We start from the raw sequence: 18316 nt of genomic DNA, 5'->3' as shown, positions 1-18316 counted from the left end.
TATTGTACAAGCCTTGGTCCATGAACCCACCACAAGGCCTGGGTTTCATGCTTTCCTGGCAGTTGCTGTTCTCAGTGGTCCAGGTCTGTGTGATTAATTTTTATATAGAGGGATAATTATTACTTATCCCATAAATATTCATTCTTTCTGGCCCTAAGTGAGTAGGTACAGAACTGTTTCATGAAGATTTACTGGCATAAAATGACCAAACATAGCCATGAAATGTGAATAAGCTGTTTATATTTATGACTCGTAGTATTTTCCCAGAACTCATGCAGCACTTATTAGCTGTTCAGATGACTATACATGACTTGCTGGAGGACACATGGTTTGAGGGTGACAGGATCCAAACAAGATACACCCTGTCACAACCAACTTGATATATTCTCCTATTCTGCCTGGAACTCTGAAAATACCGATAACTGGTGACAGCTTCTGGGTGCAGTGTCCCACATTCATTACTCTCCTGGCCCAGCACTCACCTGAGCTCCCAAAGCACAAGGGAGAGTGAGTTGGGTTTCCTTGACACCAAATATGTGGTGTCTCTCAAAACAATATCCAGTTACCCAAACACCCATGGGGTGTGCAACAATGCAATTTAATTTGGAGAGGAAATCAGGGGAGGTAACATGCATTCAGCATGTTGAGTCTCAGAATTATCCCGAGTTCAGGGGCCAGCCATGTGCGCCCCTTCGTCATTATTTGTCAAAGTGTCTAAAACTGGGAAGTTCCATTAACCCACCTCCATGTTCAATAACTCAGTTAATCTCATGACCAAACTCAGGAAGATGCTCACATCACCACCCTCCCTGTTTTAACAGCCCAGAGGCTCTCTGAATGCCCACAATTGTGGATTCTTCCTGCGGTTTCACTAAACAGGAATTTTGATTGACTCATGAGCCAGTGAGGACTGTTCCCAGTCTCAGTGCCCTCTCCTCTCCCCAGAGCTACAGGAAGAACACCAACCTTTAAGCACGCCGCCGAGGATACCTTTAACCACAGGTAGCACTGCACGCTTCTCAAGTCTCTGTTTATGGCTAGTCTCCACACCTAGGAAAGACAGTAAATCCAAGAGTTGCAGGAGGCCTGGTCCATGGACTAAAACAATGATCAAATATGGATAAAAATAGTCATCAACAGTACAAATGAGGGAAAAAAATATGGGTAATATGCAATAGTCAAAATAGAACATGGGAATGGGCCTGGAGACTTTCCTAATAATGTCTCAGCTTTGGTTCAGGAGTCAACCTACACAGGGCTCTTTCTTATATTCCCTGCAGAACATTCATCCCAGCTTGCCTTAATTATTTCTCATGATAGCAGAAGACTCATTATTTGACACCCAAATATTCTTTGTGGCACAAAGTAAGTAGGTAAAGAATTTTTTTTGATGAATGCATATTGGCAGAACATGTACTAATTCACCATGAAATATTTATGCGCTGTTGAGATTTCACGAAATAGGTGTATTGACTGAATCATTGATCATGGATCTGATCTCAGTGCCCATCCCTCTTCCCCGAGGTCCAGAAAATACAAACCTTTATTCTCCTCAATGAGTGTTGAGTATTCAATCTGGAGTGTTGGCACTTCCTCTTGCGTATGGTTATCGAACTGTATCCCAGAAATCATCACCTGACCTATGAAAGAGAGTAAATTTCAAGAGTTTCAGAAGACATGGTCCATGAAACTAGAAAAGGAACACAGATGCATAATATAATACCAGTCAAAAGACAACAGGGGAAAGGGCCTGGAGACTTTCCTAATATTGTATCAGCCTTGCTCCCATATGCTACCCCAAAGGGCTGTGTTTCTTGCTTTCCCTGCAGCTGCTCCCCTCGTGGCTCGGATCTTTTGATTACCCTTAATAATATGGGAATAAACATTGTTTGATAAAGAAATATTTTTACTTGGCCACAGACAGTATGTAGAAAATGATTTTTTCAGGTTAACACACTGTGTTGGAAAATAGACAAATCAGGTCATGACACATGAATAAAGTCTTTCCTTTCATAACTCTTCATCTGTTCTAAGAACTAATGTAACTTGTTTCCCCTGTTCAGATGAGGAAACCCCAGATGACTTCCCCAGGAATAAGCATGTGGGTTGCCTGGTCAAGACAATATACGATGATGTCACAAACCATATGATACACTATTGATTGGCTAGGAACTCAATAATACAAAGAACGGGTGACAGTTTCTAGGTCCAGGGGATTACTTTTACTACTCACCGCTCCCCAATCCTCACCTGAGCCATCAAATCACAGGGGAGGGTGAGTCTGGGCTTTTTCCTGACACCAAATATGTGGTTTTTCCAACTACCATCCAATTCCCAACACCGAATGGGCCACCCAGTGTCCATTAACCTTGGATACCATATCTGTGGAGTTAGTGCCAATGCCACAAGTTGAGGTATGGAGAAGCCCAGACTTCAGTGCCAGCCATTTGTTCTCAAGTTATCATGTTTCTGAACAAGTGACTGAACCTTGAAATTTCCTCTCTACCTCCATGCTCAAAAGCTCAATCAAACTCAGGAAAACTCTTAATCACTGTTCTCAGAGTAACGTACAGGAAAAAACTCAGAAACACTGAAATGGAGGAGATCTTTAGGGCACAGGTTAGTGGAGTTGGATGCGCCTCCATGACCTTCTGAGTAGAGCACCCTCAACTCATGACCATTTAGCCTCACCTGATAAGCTCTCTGAGCCAATATTTATGGATTTTTATTGAGGTTTCACTCAAGACTTATATGTATTGAATCGTCAGCCAGTGGTGACTGACCTCAGGCTCAGTGCCCTCCTCTCTCCCCAGAGGAGCAGAAAGTCCTAACCTTTAAGTGCTTTCTTGACTATTTCAGCCAATCCTATTAGTATACTGGCTCCCTTTCCGACAATCTTGACACCTAGAAAAGACAAACATTTCAGGAATATTGCACCATGATCCAGGACAATGTTCACATATGAAAATAAAACGATAGGAAAATGTAAGACAGAGGAAAGGCACAGAAAATTTTCTAATATTCTACAAGCCTTGGTTCATGAACCAACCACACAAGGCCTGGGTTTCATGCTTTCCTGGCAGTTGTTGTTCTCAGTGGTCCAGGTTTGTGTGCTTAATTTTTAAATACAGGGATAATCATTACTTGTCCCATAAATATTCATTCTTTCTGGCCTCAAGTAAGTAGGTAGAGAACTGTTTCAGGAACATTTCCTGGTGTAAAATGACCAAACATGGCCATGAAATGTGAATAAGCTCTTTATATTTATGACTCGTAATATGTTCCCAGAACGCATGCAGCACTTATCTGCTGATCACATGAGGACTATACATGACTTGCTGGAGGACACATGGTTTGAGGGTGACAGGGTCTGGACAAGATGCACCCTGTCACAACCCACTTGATATACTTTCCTATTCTGCCCTGAACTCTGAAAATACCAGTAACTGGTGACAGCTTCTGGGTGCAGTGTCCTACTTTCATTACTCCCCTGGCCCGGCACTCACCTGAGCTCCCAAAGCACAAGGGAGAGTGAGTTGGGTTTCCTTGACACCAAATATGTGGTGTCTCTTGAAACAATATCCAGTTACCCAAACACCCATGGGGTGTGCAACAACGCAATTTAATTCAGAGAGGAAATTGGGGGAGGTAACACGCATTCTGCATGTTGAGTCTCAGAATTGTCCCGAGTTCAGGAGCCAACCATGTGCACCCATTTGTCAGTATTTGGCAAAGTGTCTAAAACTGGGAAGTTCCATTAACCCACCTCCATGTTCAAAAACTCAGTTAATCTGATGACCAGACTCAGGACAACCACTAACATAGGGATCGCACCTTGTTACTAAAGATAATTCTAGGCACACCACAATGAGTAGATGTGCAAAGCAAAGTGGAAGTGGAGTTGTGGGGAGCCTCCATGTCCTAGAGAACACAGAACCCTCATATCACCACCCTCCCTGTTTTAACAGCCCAGAAGCTCTCTGAATGCCCCACATTTGTGAATTCTTCTTGCAGTTTCACTAAACAGGAATTTTGATTGAATCATAGGCCACTGAGGACTGTTCCCAGTCTCAGTGCCCTCTCCTCTCCCCAGAGGTACAGGAAGAACATACCTTTAAGCACTCCACTGAGGATACCTTTAACTGAACGCTTCTCAATGCCCTGTTTATGCATTGTCTCCACACCTAGGAAAGACAGTAAATCCAAGAGTTGCAGGAGGCCTGGTCCATGGATTAAAACAACGATCAAATATATATAATAAAATAGTCGTCAAAAGTGGACAAATGAGGGAACAACTATGGATAATACACAATAGTCGAAAGGGAATGTGGGAATGGGCCTGCAGACATTCCTAATAATGTCTCAGTTTTGGTTCAGGAGTCAACCTACACAGGGCTCTTCTTACATTCCCTGCAGAACATCTCATCTTGCTCTAATTATTTTTCATGATAGGGGAATAATTATTATTTTAACCCAAATATTCTTTGTGCCCAGAGTAAGTAGGTAAAGACATTTTTTGGATGAATACATATTGGCGGAACATTCACTAAATTCACCGTGAAATATTTATGCACTGTTGAGGTTTTACAAAAGACGCGTATTGACTGAATCATTGGTCACTGGTCATGGATCTGAATCTCAGTGAGCTTCCCTCTTCCCCGAGGTCCAGAAAATACAAACCTGTGATCTCCTCACTGAGTGTTGCGTATTCAATCTCGAGTGTTGGCAATTCCTCTTGAGTACTGTTATCAAACTGTATCCCGGATATCATCACCTGACCTATGAAAGAGAGTAAATTTCAAGAGTTCAGAAGACATGGTCCAAGAAACAAGAAAAGGAACACAGATGCATGATATAATACCAGTCAAAAGACAACAGGGGAAAGGGCCTGGAGACTCTCCTAATATTTTATCAGCCTTGCTCCCACAGGCTACCCCACAAGGGCTGTGTTTCTTGCTTTCCCAGCAGTTGTTCCCCTCATGGCTGGATCTTTTCATTACTCTTAATTATATGGGAATAAACATTGTTTGATAAAGAAATACTTTTACTGGCCACAGCAAGTAGGTAGAAAATCACTTTTTCCCCTTAACACACTGTGTTGGAAAATAGACAAATCAGGTCATGACACATGAATAAAGTCTTTCCTTTCATAACTCTTCATCTGTTCTAAGAACTAATGTAACGTGTTTCCCCTGTTCAGATGAGGAAACTCCAGATGACTTCCCCAGGAATAAGCATGTGGGTTGCCTGGTCAAGACATTATACGATGACGTCACAAACCATATGATACACTATTGATTGACTAGGAACTTGACAATACAGAGAACGGGTGAGAGTTTCCAGGTCCAGGGGATTGCTTTTACTACTCACCGCTCCCCAAGCCTCACCTGAGCCATCAAATCACAGGGGAGGGTGAGTCTGGGTTTTTTCCTGACACCAAATATGTGGTTTGTCCAACAACCATCCAATTCCCAACACCTAACAGGCCGCCCAGTGTCCATTGACCTTGGATACCATATCTGGGGAGTTAGTGCTGATGCCACAGGCTGAGGTATCAAGTCTGCCCAGACTTCTGATGCCAGCCAAGTGTTCTTGAGTTATCAAGTTTCTGAACAAGTGATTGAAGCTTGAAATTTCCACTCTACCTCCATGCTCAAAAACTCAGTCAAACCAGTTAATAAACTCAGGAAAAGTCTTATTCACTGTTCTCAGAGTAACGTACGGGGAAAAACTCAGAAACACTGAAATGCAGGAAATGTTTTGGCATTGGTGTAATGGAGTTAGATGGAGCCTCCATGCCTTCCTGAGCAGAGCACCCTCACCTCATGACCATTTAGCCCCACCTGATAAGCTCTCTGAGCCAATATTTATGGATTTTTATTGAGGTTTCACTCAAGACTCATATGTATTGAATCGTCAGCCAGTGGTGACTGACCGCAGGCTCAGTGCCCTCCTCTCTCCCCAGAGGAGCAGAAAGTCCTAACCTTTAAGTGCTTTCTTGATGATTTCAGCCAATCCTGTTAGTACACTGGCTCCCTGTCCAAAAATCTTGACACCTAGGAAAGACAAACATTTCAGGAATATTGCACCATGATCCAGGACAATGTTCACGTATGAAAATAAAACGATAGGAAAATGTAAGACAGAGGAAAGGCACAGAAAATTTTCTAGTATTGTACAAGCCTTGGTCCATGAACCCACCACAAGGCCTGGGTTTCATGCTTTCCTGGCAGTTGCTGTTCTCAGTGGTCCAGGTCTGTGTGATTAATTTTTATATAGAAGGATAATTATTACTTATCCCATAAATATTCATTCTTTCTGGCCCTAAGTGAGTAGGTACAGAACTGTTTCATGAAGATTTACTGGCATAAAATGACCAAACATAGCCATGAAATGTGAATAAGCTGTTTATATTTATGACTCGTAATATGTTCCCAGAACTCAGGCAGCACTTATCTGCTGTTCAGATGAGGACTATACATGACTTGCTGGAGGACACAGGGTTTGAGGGTGACAGGGTCCGAACAAGATACACCCTGTCACAACCCACTTGATATACTCTCCTATTCTGCCCTGAACTCTGAAAACACTGATATTGGTAACAGCTTCTGGATGCAGTTTCTCACTTTCATTACTCTCCTGGCCCAGCACTCACCTGAGTTCCCAAAGCACAAGGGAGAGTGAGTTGGGTTTCCTTGACACCAAATATGTGGTGTCTCTCAAAACATCATCCAATTCCCCAAACACCCGTGGGGTATGCAAGAATGCAATTTAATTTGGAGAGGAAATCAGGGGAGGTAACATGCATTCAGCATGTTGAGTCTCAGAATTATCCCGAATTCAGGAGCCAGCCAATGTGCGCCCATTTGTCATTATTTGGCAAAGTGTCTAAAACTGGGAAGTTCCATTAACCCACCTCCATGTTCAATAACTCAGTTAATCTCATGACCAAACTCAGGAAGATGCTCACATCACCACCCTCCCTGTTTTAACAGCCCAGAGGCTCTCTGAATGCCCACAATTGTGGATTCTTCCGGCGGTTTCACTAAACAGGAATTTTGATTGACTCATGAGCCAGTGAGGACTGTTCCCAGTCTCAGTGCCCTCTCCTCTCCCCAGAGCTACAGGAAGAACACAAACCTTTAAGCACGCCGCCGAGGATACCTTTAACCACGGGCAGTACTGCACGCTTCTCAATGCCTCGTTTATGGATTGTCTCCACACCTAGGAAAGACAATAAATCCAAGAGTTACAGGAGGCCTGGTCCATGGACTAAAACAACGATAAAGTATGCATAATAAAATAGTCGTCAACAGTGGACAAATGAGGGATAAAACATAGATAATACGCAATAGTCAAAACAGAACGTGGGATGGGCCTGGAGACTTTCCTAACAATGTCTCAGCTTTGCATCATGAGTCAACCTACACAGGGTTGTTTCTTACATTCCCTGCAGACATTCATTCCAGCTTGCTCTAATTATTTTTCATGATAGCAGAATATTCATTATTTGACACCTAAATATTCTTTGTGGCCCAAAGTAAATAGGTAAAGAAATTTTTTTAATTTAAATTTATTTTTTACATGAATGCATATTGGTGTAACATGCACTAAATTCACCATGAAATATTTATGTGCTGTTGAGGTTTCAAGAAACAGACGTTTTGACTGAATCATTGATCATTGGTCATGGATCTGAATCTCAGTGCCCTTCCCTCTTCCTTATGGTACAGAAAATACAAACCTTCATTCTCCTCAATGAGTGTTGAGTATTCAATCTGGAGTGTTGGAATTTCCTCTTGAGTACTGTTATCAAACTGTATCCCGGAAATCATCACCTGACCTATGAAAGACAGTAAATTTCAAGAGTTCAGAAGACATGGTCCGTGAAACAAGAAAAGGAACACAGATGCATGATATAATACCAGTCAAAAGACAATAGGGGAAAGGGCCTGGAGACTTTCTTTATATTGTATCAGCCTTGCTCCCACAGGCTACCCCACAAGGGCTGTGTTTCTTGCTTTCCCTGCAGCTGCTCCCCACCTGGCTCAGATCTTTTGATTACTCTTAATAATATGGGAATAAACATTGTTTGATAAAGAAATATTTTTACTTGGCCGCAGAAAGTATGTAGAGAATGATTTTTTCAGGTTAACACACTGTGTTGGAAAATAGACAAATCAGGTCATGACACATGAATAAAGTCTTTCCTTTCATAACTCTTCATCTGTTCTAAGAACTAATGTAACTTGTTTCCCTGTTCAGATGAGGAAACCCCAGATGACATCCCCAGGAATAAGCATGTGGGTTGCCTGGTCAAGACAATATATGATGACGTCACAACCCATTTGATGCACTATTGATTGGCTAGGAACTCGACAACACAGAGAACGGGTGAGAGTTTCCAGGTCTAGGGATTACTTTCACTACTCACCACTCCCCAAGCCTCACCTGAGCCATCAAATCACAGGGGAGGGTGAGTCTGGGTTTTTTCCTGACACCAAATATATGGTTTTTCCAACAACCATCCAATTCCCAACACCCAGCAGGCCGCCCAGTGTCCATTGACCTTGGATACCATATCTGTGGAGTTAGTGCCAATGCCACAGGTTGAGGTATCGAGACTGTCCAGACTTCAGTGCCAGCCATGTGTTCTCGAGTTGTCACATTTCTGAACAAGTGACTGAAACTCGAAATTTCCACTCTATCTCCATGCTCAGAAACTCAATCAAAACCAGGAACAAACTCAGGAAAACTCTTAATCACTGTTCTCAGAGTAACGTACAGGAAAAAACTCAGAAACACTGAAATGGAGGAGATCTGTAGGGCGTGGGTGTAGTGGAGTTAGATGGGCCTCCATGACCTTCTGAGTAGAGCACCCTCAACTCATGACCATTTAGCCCCACCTGATAAGCTCTCTGAGCCAATATTTATGGATTTGTATTGAGGTTTCACTCAAGACTTATATGTATTGAATCGTCAGCCAGTGGTGACTGACCTCAGGCTCAGTGCCCTCCTCTCTCCCCAGAGGAGCAGAAAGTCCTAACCTTTAAGTGCTTTCTTGACTATTTCAGCCAATGCTGTTAGTATACTGGCTCCCTTTCCGACAATCTTGACACCTATGAAAGACAAACATTTCAGGAATATTGTACCATGAACCAAGACAATACTCACATATGAAAAATAAAACATTAGGAAAAAGTAAGACAAAGTAAAGGCCTGGAGAATTTTCTAATATTGTACAAGCCTTGGTCCCATGAACCAACCACCCAACAGCTGGGTTTCATGCCTTCCCAGCATTTGCTCTTCTCAGTGGTTTAGGTCTGTGTGATTAATTTTTAAACAGAGGGATAATCCTCATTTGATCCATAAATATTCTTTCTTTCTTGCACCAAGTAAGCAGGTATAGAATTTTTTCATGAACATTTCCTGGTATAAAATGACCAAATATGGCCATGAAATGTGAATAAGCTCTTTATGACTCGTAATAAGTTCCCAGAATTCATCCAGCACTTATCTGCTGTTCAGATGAGGACTATGGATGGCTTGCCAGAGGACACATGGCATGAGGGTGACATGATCTAAACAAGATACATCATGACACAACCCACTTGATACACTATCCTATTCTGCCTGGAATGCTGAAAATACCAATAATTGTCAGAGCTTCTGGGTACAGTGCCCCACTTTCATTACTCCCCTGGACCAGCAATCTCCTGAACTCCCAAAGTACAAGGGAGAGTGAGTTGGGTTTCCTTGACACCAAATATGTGGTGTCCTTTGAAACAACATCCAATTCTCCAAACACCCACTGGATGTGCAACAACACAATTTAATTCGGATAGGAAATCAGGGGAGTTAATATACATTCTGCATTTTGATGTCTCAGAACTATCCTCAGTTCAAATGCGAACCATGTGGGTCATTGATCTGAATCTCAGCGCCCATCCTTCTTCCCCGAGGTGCCCAAACTACAAACCTTTATTCTCCTCACTGAGTATTGCATATTCAATCTCAAGTGTTGGCAATTCCTCTTGTGTATGGTTATAGAATTGTATTCTCGAAATCATCACCTCATCTATGAAAGAGTAAATTTCAAGAGTTTCAGAAAGTTTGGTATATGAAACAGGAAAAGGATCAAACGTGGATAAGATAATACCAGTCAAAAGACAACAAGGGAAAGGGCCTGGAGACATTCATTATATTGTGAAGCCTTGTTCTCACAGGCTACCCTACAAAGGCTGTGATTTTTGCTTTCCCTGCAGCTGCCCTCCTCCGTGACTCTACATCTTTTTATTACTCTTAATAATATAGGAATAAACCTTTTCCAATGAGAAATATTTTTACTTGGCCACAGCAAGTAGGTAGAGAATATTTTTTCAGATTAACGCATTGTGGTGGGAAGTGGACAAATCTGGTTGTGACACGTGGATAAACTGTTTCTATTCATAACTCATCATCTGTTCTAAGAACTCATGTAACATGATTCCCTGTTCAGATGAGAAAACTGCAGATTACTTGCACCAAGACACACATTCAGGAGGCTTGGTCAGGACATGATACTGTCACATCGATATGCATTTGATACACTATTGCTTGGCTAGGAACTTGACAATACTGACAACTGGTGAGAGTTTCCAGGTCCAGGGTCTTGCTTTCCTAACTCACCTATCCTCAAGCCTCACCTGAGCCATCACGTCACCATCGTGGGTGACTCTGGGATTTTTCCTAACACCAAATACATGGTTTTTCCAACAACCATCCAATTCCCAACACCCAACATGCCAAAGTCCACTGACTTCTGATACCATCTGTGAAGTTCGGGCCAATGCCACAGGTTGCTGTAGGGAGATGGCCCTAACTTCAGATGCTAGCCATGCCCTCTTGAGTTATCATGTTTCTGACCAAGTAACTGAGACTTTAAATTTCCACAACTCTACCTCCATGATCAAAAACTCAATCAAACCAGCAACCAAACTCAGGAAAACTCTTAATCACTGCTGTCAGTGTACATTACAGGAAAAATCTCAGAAACAGTGACTACGAGGAGATCTTTAGTACATGGGAGGAGTGGAGATGGATGGAACCTCCATGCCTTTCTGAGCAGAGCACCTTCAACTCACGACTGCTTCTTCCCCCCTCATAAGTTCTCTGAGCCAATATATATTGAGTTTCATTGAGGCTTCACTAAGAGTTCAATATGTATTCAATCGTCAGCCAGTGGTGACTGATCTCAGTCTCAGTGCCCTCCTCTCTCCCCAGGGGTTCAGAAAGTCCTAACCTTTCATTGTTTCGTTCAGTATTTTAGCCAATCCTCCTAGTATACTGGCTCCCTTTCCGACAATCTTGGAACCTATGGAAGACAAAAATTTCAAACATTTCAGAATATTGGAACATGAACCAGAACAACATTCACATATGAAAAATAAAATGATAGAAAAAAGTGAGAAAAGGGAAGGCCAGCGGCATTTTCTAATATTGTAAAGTCCTTGGTCCCATGAACCAACCACACAAGGCCTGGGTTTCATGCTTTCCTGGCAGCTGCTCTTCTCAGTGCTCTAGGTCTCTGTGATTAATTTTTAAACAGAGGGATAATCATCACTTGAGCCATAAATATTCTTTCTTTCTGGCCCAAGTAAGTAGGTACAGAAATGTTTCATGAACATTTACTGGTGTAAAATGACCAAAAATGGCCATGCAATGTGAATAAGCTGTTTATATTTATGACTGGTATTATATTCCAAGAATTCATGCAGCACTTATCTGCTGTTCAGATGAGGACTGTGGATGACTTGCCAGAGGACACATGGCATGAGGGTGACAGAGTTCGAACAAGATACACCCTGTCACAACCCACTTGATACACTCTCCTATTCTGAAGGGAAGTCTGAAAATACCGATAATTGGTAACAGCTTCTGGGTGCAGTGTCCCACTTTCATTACTCCCCTGGCCCAGCACTCACCTGAGCTCCCAAAGCACAAGGGAGAGTGAGTTGGGTTTCCTTGACACCAAATATGTGGTGTCTCTAGAAACAACATCCAATTCCCCGAACACCCACTGGGTGTGCAACAACGCAATTTAATTCAGATAGAAACTCGAGGGAGTTAATATACATTCTGCATGTTGAGGTCTCAGAAGTGTCCTCACTTCAGATGCCAGCCATGTGGGCCCATCCCTCATGATTTGACAAAGTGTCTAAAACTGGGAAGTTCCATTACCCCACCTCCGTGTTCAATAACTCAGTTAATCTGATGACCAAACTCAGGAAGACCACTCATATAGGGATTGCACCTTGTTATTAAGGATAATTCTAGGCACACCAAAATGAGTAGATGCGCAAGGCAAAGTGGAAATGGAGTTGTGGGGAGCCTCCTTGTCTTAGAGAACACAAGACCCTGACATCACCACCCTCCCTGTTTTAACAGCCCAGAAGCTCTATGAATGTTCTCTGAATGCCTGAATTCTTCTTGAAGTTTCACTAAACGGGTGTTTTGATTGAATCATTGGCCAGTGAGGACTGTTCCCAGTCTCAGTGCCTTCTCCTCTCACCAGAGGTACAGGAAGAACAAACCTTTAATCACACCACCGAGGATCTTTTTAAACACTTCTCTTACTGAACGCTTCTCAAGGCCATGTTTGTGGCTTGTCTTCATACCTATGAGAGACAGTAAATTCCAAGAGTTTCAGGAGGCCTAGCCATGAACTAAAACAATGATCAAATATGGATAATAAAATAGTCATCAACAGTGGACAAATGAGGGAATAACTATGGATAATACACAATAGTCAAAAGGGAACATGGGAAAGGGCCTGGAGACTTTCCTAACAATGTCTCAGCTTTGGTATCAGGAGTCAACCTACTCAGGGCTGTTTCTTTCATTCCCTGCAGAACATTCATCCCAGCTTGTTCTAATTATTTTTCATGATAGAGGAATACTCATTATTTGACACCCAAATACTCTTTGTGGTCCACAGTAAGTAGGTAAAGAAATCTTTTGAGATGAATGCATATTGGCAGAACATGCACTAAATTCACCATGGAATATTTATGCACTGTTGAGGTTTCAACAAACAGGCTTATTGATTGAATCATTGGTCATTGATCATTGATCTGAATCTCAGTGCCCTTCCCTCTTTCGCGAGGTTCAGAAACTACAAACCTTCATTCTCCTCACTGAGTGTTGAGTATTCAATCTCAAGTGTTGGCAATTCCTCTGGCGTGTGGTTATCAAACTGTATCCCGGAAATCATCACCTGACCTATGAAAGAGAGTAGATTTCAAGAGTTTCAGGAGGCCTGGTCCGTGAAACAAGAAAAGGAACAAACATGGATAAGAAAATACCAATCAAAAGACAACAAGAAAAGGGCCTGGAGACTTTCTTATATTGTATCAACCTTGTTCCCACAGGCTACCCCACAAGGGCTATGTTACTTGCTTTCCCTGGAGCTGCTCCCCTCGTGGTTCAGATCTTTGATTACTCTTAATAATACAAGAATAACATTATTTGATAAAGAAATATTTTTACTTGGCCACAGCAGGTAGGTAGAGAATTTCTTTTTCAGTTCAACACATTGTGTTGGAAAATGAACAAATCAGGTCATGACACATGAATAAAGTCTTTTCTTTCAGAACTCTTTATCTGTTCTAAGAACTAATGTAACATGTTTCCCCTGTCAGATGAGGAAACTCCAGATGACTTCCCCAGGAATAAGCATGTGGGTTGCCTGGTCAAGACAATATATGATGAAGTCACAACACATATGATACACTATTGATTGGCTAGGAACTCGACAACACAGAGAACGGGTGAGAGTTTCCAGGTCTAGGGGATTACTTTCACTACTCACCACTCCCCAAGCCTCACCTGAGCCATCAAGTCACAGGGAAGGGTGAGTCTGGGTTTTTTCCTGACACCAAATATGTGGTTTTTCCACAACCATCCATTCCTAACACCCAATGGGCCACCCAGTGTCCATTGACCTTGGATACCATAGCTGTGGAGTTAGTGCCGATGCCACAGGTTGAGGTATCAAGACTGCCCAGACTTCAGTGCCAGCCATGTGTTCTTGAGTTATCATCTTTCTGAACAACTGACTGAAACTCGAAATTTCCACTCTACTTCCATGCTCAGAAACTCAATCAAACCGTGAACAAACTCAGGAAAACTCTTAATCACTGTTCTCAGAGTAACTCAGAAACAGTGAAATGGAGGAGATCTGTAGGGTACGGGTGTAGTGGAGTTGGATGGGCCTCCATGCCCTTCTGAGCAGAACACCCTCAACTCATGACCGTTCAGCCCCACCTGATAAGCTCTCTGAGCCAATATTTATGGATTTTATTGAGGTTTCACTCAAGACTCATATGTATTGAATCGTCAGCCAGTGGTGACTGACCACAGGCTCAGTGCCCTCTTCTCTCCCCAGAGGAGCAGAAAGTCCTAACCTTTAAGTGCTTTCTTGATGATTTCAGCCAATCCTGTTAGTATACTGGCTCCCTGTCCGAAAATCTTGACACCTAGGAAAGACAAACATTTCAGGAATATTGTACCATGATCCAGGACAATGTTCACATATGAGAAATAAAACGATAGGAAAATGTAAGACAGAGGAAAGGCACAGAAAATTTTCTAATATTGTACAAGCCTTGGTCCATGAACCAACCACACAAGGCCTGGGTTTCATGCTTTCCTGGCAGTTGCTGTTCTCAGTGGTCCAGGTTTGTGTGCTTAATTTTTAAATACAGGGATAATCATTACTTGCCCCATAAATATTCATTCTTTCTGGCCCCAAGTAAGTAGGTAGAGAACTGTTTCATGAAGATTTACTGGTGTAAAATGACCAAACATGGCCATGAAATGTGAATAAGCTCTTCATATTTATGACTCAAAATATGTTCCCAGAACTCATGCAGCACTTATTAGCTGTTCAGATGAGGACTATACATGACTTGCCGGAGGACACATGGTTTGAGGGTGAGAGGGTCTGAACAAGATACACCCTGTCACAACCCACTTGATATACTCTCCTATTCTGCCCTGAACTCTGAAAACACTGATATTGGTAACAGCTTCTGCGGGCAGTGTCCCACTTTCATTACTCCCCTGGCCCAGCACTCACCTGAGCTCCCAAAGCACAAGGGAGAGTGAGTTGGGTTTCCTTGACACCAAATATGTGGTGTCTCTCGAAACAACATCCAGTTATCCAAACACCCACAGGGTGTGCAACAAGGCAATTTAATTCAGAGAAGAAATCGGGGGAGTTAACATACATTCTGCATGTTGAGTCTCAGTATTGTCCCGAGTTCAGGAGCCAACCATGTGCACCCATTCGTCATTATTTGTCAAAGTGTCTAAAACTGGGAAGTTCCATTAACCCACCCCCAGGTTCAATAACTCAGTTTATCTCATGACCAAACTCAGAAGACACTCACATCACCACCCTCCCTGTATTAACAGCCCAGAGGCTCTCTGAATCCCCACATTTATGGATTCTTCTTGCAGTTTCACTAAACAGGAATTTTGATTGACTCATGGGCCAGTGAGGACTGTTCCCAGTCTCATGCCCTCTCCTCTCCCCAGAGGTACAGGAAGAACAAACCTTTAAGCACACCACCGAGGATACCTTTAACCACAGGTAGTACTGCACGCTTCTCAATGCCCTGTTTATGGATTGTCTCCACACCTAGGAAAGACAATAAATCCAAGAGTTGCAGGAGGCCTCGTCCATGGACTAAAAACAATGATCAAATATGGATGATAAAATAGTTGTCAACACTGGACAAATGAGGGAACAACTATGGATAATACGCAATAGTCAAAACAGAATGTGGGAATGGGCCTGGAGACTTTTCTAATAATGTCTCAGCTTTGGTATCCAGAGTCAACCTACACAGGGCTGTTTCTTATATTCCCTGCAGGACATTCATCCCAGCTTGCTCTAATTATATTTCACGATAGAATAATGCTCATTATTTGACACCCAAATACTCTTTGTGACCCAAATTCTAGGTAAAGAAATTTAAGATTAATACATCTTGGTGGAACATGCACGAGATTCACCATGAAATATTTATGCACTGTTGAGGTTTCAAGAAAGATACTTATTGAGTGAATCATTGGTCTTTGATCATTGATCTGAATCTCAGTGCCCTTCCCTCTTCCCCAAGGTGCAGACACTACAAACCTTTGATCTCCTCACTGAGTGTTGAGTATTCAATCTCGAGTGTTGGCAATTCCTCTTGTGTATGGTTATCGAATTGTATTCCCAAAATCATCACCTGGCCTATGAAAGAGAGTAAGTTTCAGAAGTAAATTTTCAGCCTGGTCCAGTATTATCTTAATAATACTGGAATAAACATTATTTGACAGAGGAATATAATTATTTGGCCACAGCAAGTATGTAGAGAACTTTTTTTTCAGATTAACACATTGTGGTGGGAAATGGACAAATCTGTTCGTGACACATGAATAAAGTCTTTCCTTTCATAACTCGTCATCTGTTCTAAGAACTCATGTAACATGTTTCCCCTGTCAGGTGAGGAAACTGCTGATGACTTGCCCAGGAATAAGCATGTGGGTTGCCTGGTCAAGACATTATACGATAATGTCACAACCCATATAGTACACTATTGATTGGCTAGGAACTCGACAATACAGAGAACTCGGGAGAGTTTCCAGGTCCTGGGTCTTACTTTCACTACTCACCTCTCCCCCAGCCTCACCTGAGCCCTCACATCATAGGAGAGGGTGAGTCTGGGTTTTTTCCTGACACCAAATACATGTTTTTTCCACCAACCACCCAATTCCCAACACCCAGTTGGCTGCCCACTCTCAATTGATTTCTGATACCACATCTGTGGAGTTAGTGCCGATGACACAGTTTGGGATAGGAAGACTGCCTTAACTTCAGATGCCCACCATGTCTTCTCAAATTATCATCTTCCTGAACAAGTGACTTAAACCTGAAATTTCCATGATTTCACCTCTATGCTTAAAATAACTCAATCGAACCAGTCCCCATTCTCAGGAAAACTCTTAATCACCTTTCTCAGATTAATGTCCAGGAAAAATCTCGGAAACAGTGAAATGGAGGAGATCTTTATGGCACAGGAGGAATGGGGTTGGACAGAGTGTCTGTGTCCTCCTGAGCAGAGCACCGTCACCTCACAACCATTTCCTCCCACCTCATAAGCTCACTGAGCCAATATTTATGGCTTTATATGAAGTTCCAGTCAATAGTCATATGTGTTGAATCGTCAGCCAGTGGTGACTGACCTCAGGCTCAGTGCCCTCCTCTCTCCCCAGAGAAGCAGAAAGTCCTAACCTTTAAGTGCTTTCTTGACTATTTCAGCCAATCCTGTCAGTATACTGGCTCCATTTCCAATAATCTTAGTACCTGTGAAAGACGGAGATTTCAAAATTTTCAGGAATATTGGACTATGAACCAGGACAACATTCAAATATGAACAATAAAACGATATTCAAATGGGACAAAGAAAAAGGCCTGGAGAATTGTCTAATATTGTACAAGCCTTGGCCTCATGAGCCAACCACACAAAGGGTGGGTTTTATGCTTTCCCAACATTTCCTCGTCTGGGTGGTCCAGGTCTGTGTGATTAAATTTTAAATAGAGGGATAATTATTACTTGGCCCATAAATATTTTTTCTTTCGGCCCCTAGTAAGCAGATAGAGAAATCGTTCATGAACATATCCTAGTGTAAAATGACCAAGCATGGTCATGAAATGTGAATAAGCTGTTTATGTTTATGACTTGTAATATTTTCCAAGAACTCATGCAGCACTTATCTGCTGTTCAGATGAGGACTATGGCTGACCTGCTGGAGGACACATGGCATGAGGGTGACAGGGTCTGAACAAGATACAACCCAACTGATACACTATCCTATTCTGCCAGGAACTCTGAAAATACTGGTAACCAGTGACAGCTTCTGGGTGCAGTGTCCCACTTTCATTACTCCCCTGGCCCAGCACTCACTTGAGCTCCCAAAGCACAAGGGAGAGTGAGTTGGGTTTCCTTGACACCAAATATGTGGTGTCTCTAGAAACAACATCCAATTCCCCAAACACCCACTGGGTGTGCAACAATGCAATTTAATTCAGATAGGAAATCGGGGGAGTTAACGTACATTCTGCATGTTGAGGTCTCAGAAGTGTCCTCACTTCAGATACCAGCCATGTGGGCCCATCCCTCATGATTTGACAAAGTGTCTAAAACTGGGAAGTTCTGTTACCCCACCTCCAAGTTCAATAACTCAGTTAATCTGATGACCAAACTCAGGAAGACTATTCACATAG

The 18316-nt window shown here is 42.4% G+C and overlaps 1 protein-coding gene across 1 annotated transcript in view; it reads right to left on the bottom strand.

The window, feature by feature from the left end:
- The window catches only part of LOC104998574 (trophoblast Kunitz domain protein 1-like), a 28548-nt gene that overhangs the window by 7370 nt on the left and 2862 nt on the right, over nt 1-18316 (bottom strand). The window contains 15 exon segments of the mRNA XM_010853833.1: nt 2833-2904; nt 4113-4184; nt 4681-4779; nt 5985-6023; nt 6026-6056; nt 7141-7170; nt 7172-7224; nt 9980-10078; nt 11282-11353; nt 12573-12656; nt 13162-13260; nt 14445-14516; nt 15599-15682; nt 16184-16282; nt 17324-17395. Coding sequence (XP_010852135.1) covers nt 2833-2904; nt 4113-4184; nt 4681-4779; nt 5985-6023; nt 6026-6056; nt 7141-7170; nt 7172-7224; nt 9980-10078; nt 11282-11353; nt 12573-12656; nt 13162-13260; nt 14445-14516; nt 15599-15682; nt 16184-16282; nt 17324-17395 — 1077 coding nt within the window.

The sequence above is a fragment of the Bison bison genome, unplaced genomic scaffold (assembly GCF_000754665.1).
Source record: "Bison bison bison isolate TAMUID 2011002044 unplaced genomic scaffold, Bison_UMD1.0 scf7180017853184, whole genome shotgun sequence".
Classification (NCBI taxonomy): domain Eukaryota; kingdom Metazoa; phylum Chordata; class Mammalia; order Artiodactyla; family Bovidae; genus Bison; species Bison bison.
Note: the sequence above shows the minus strand (reverse complement) of the source record. Positions and strands in the feature narration are given on the sequence as shown.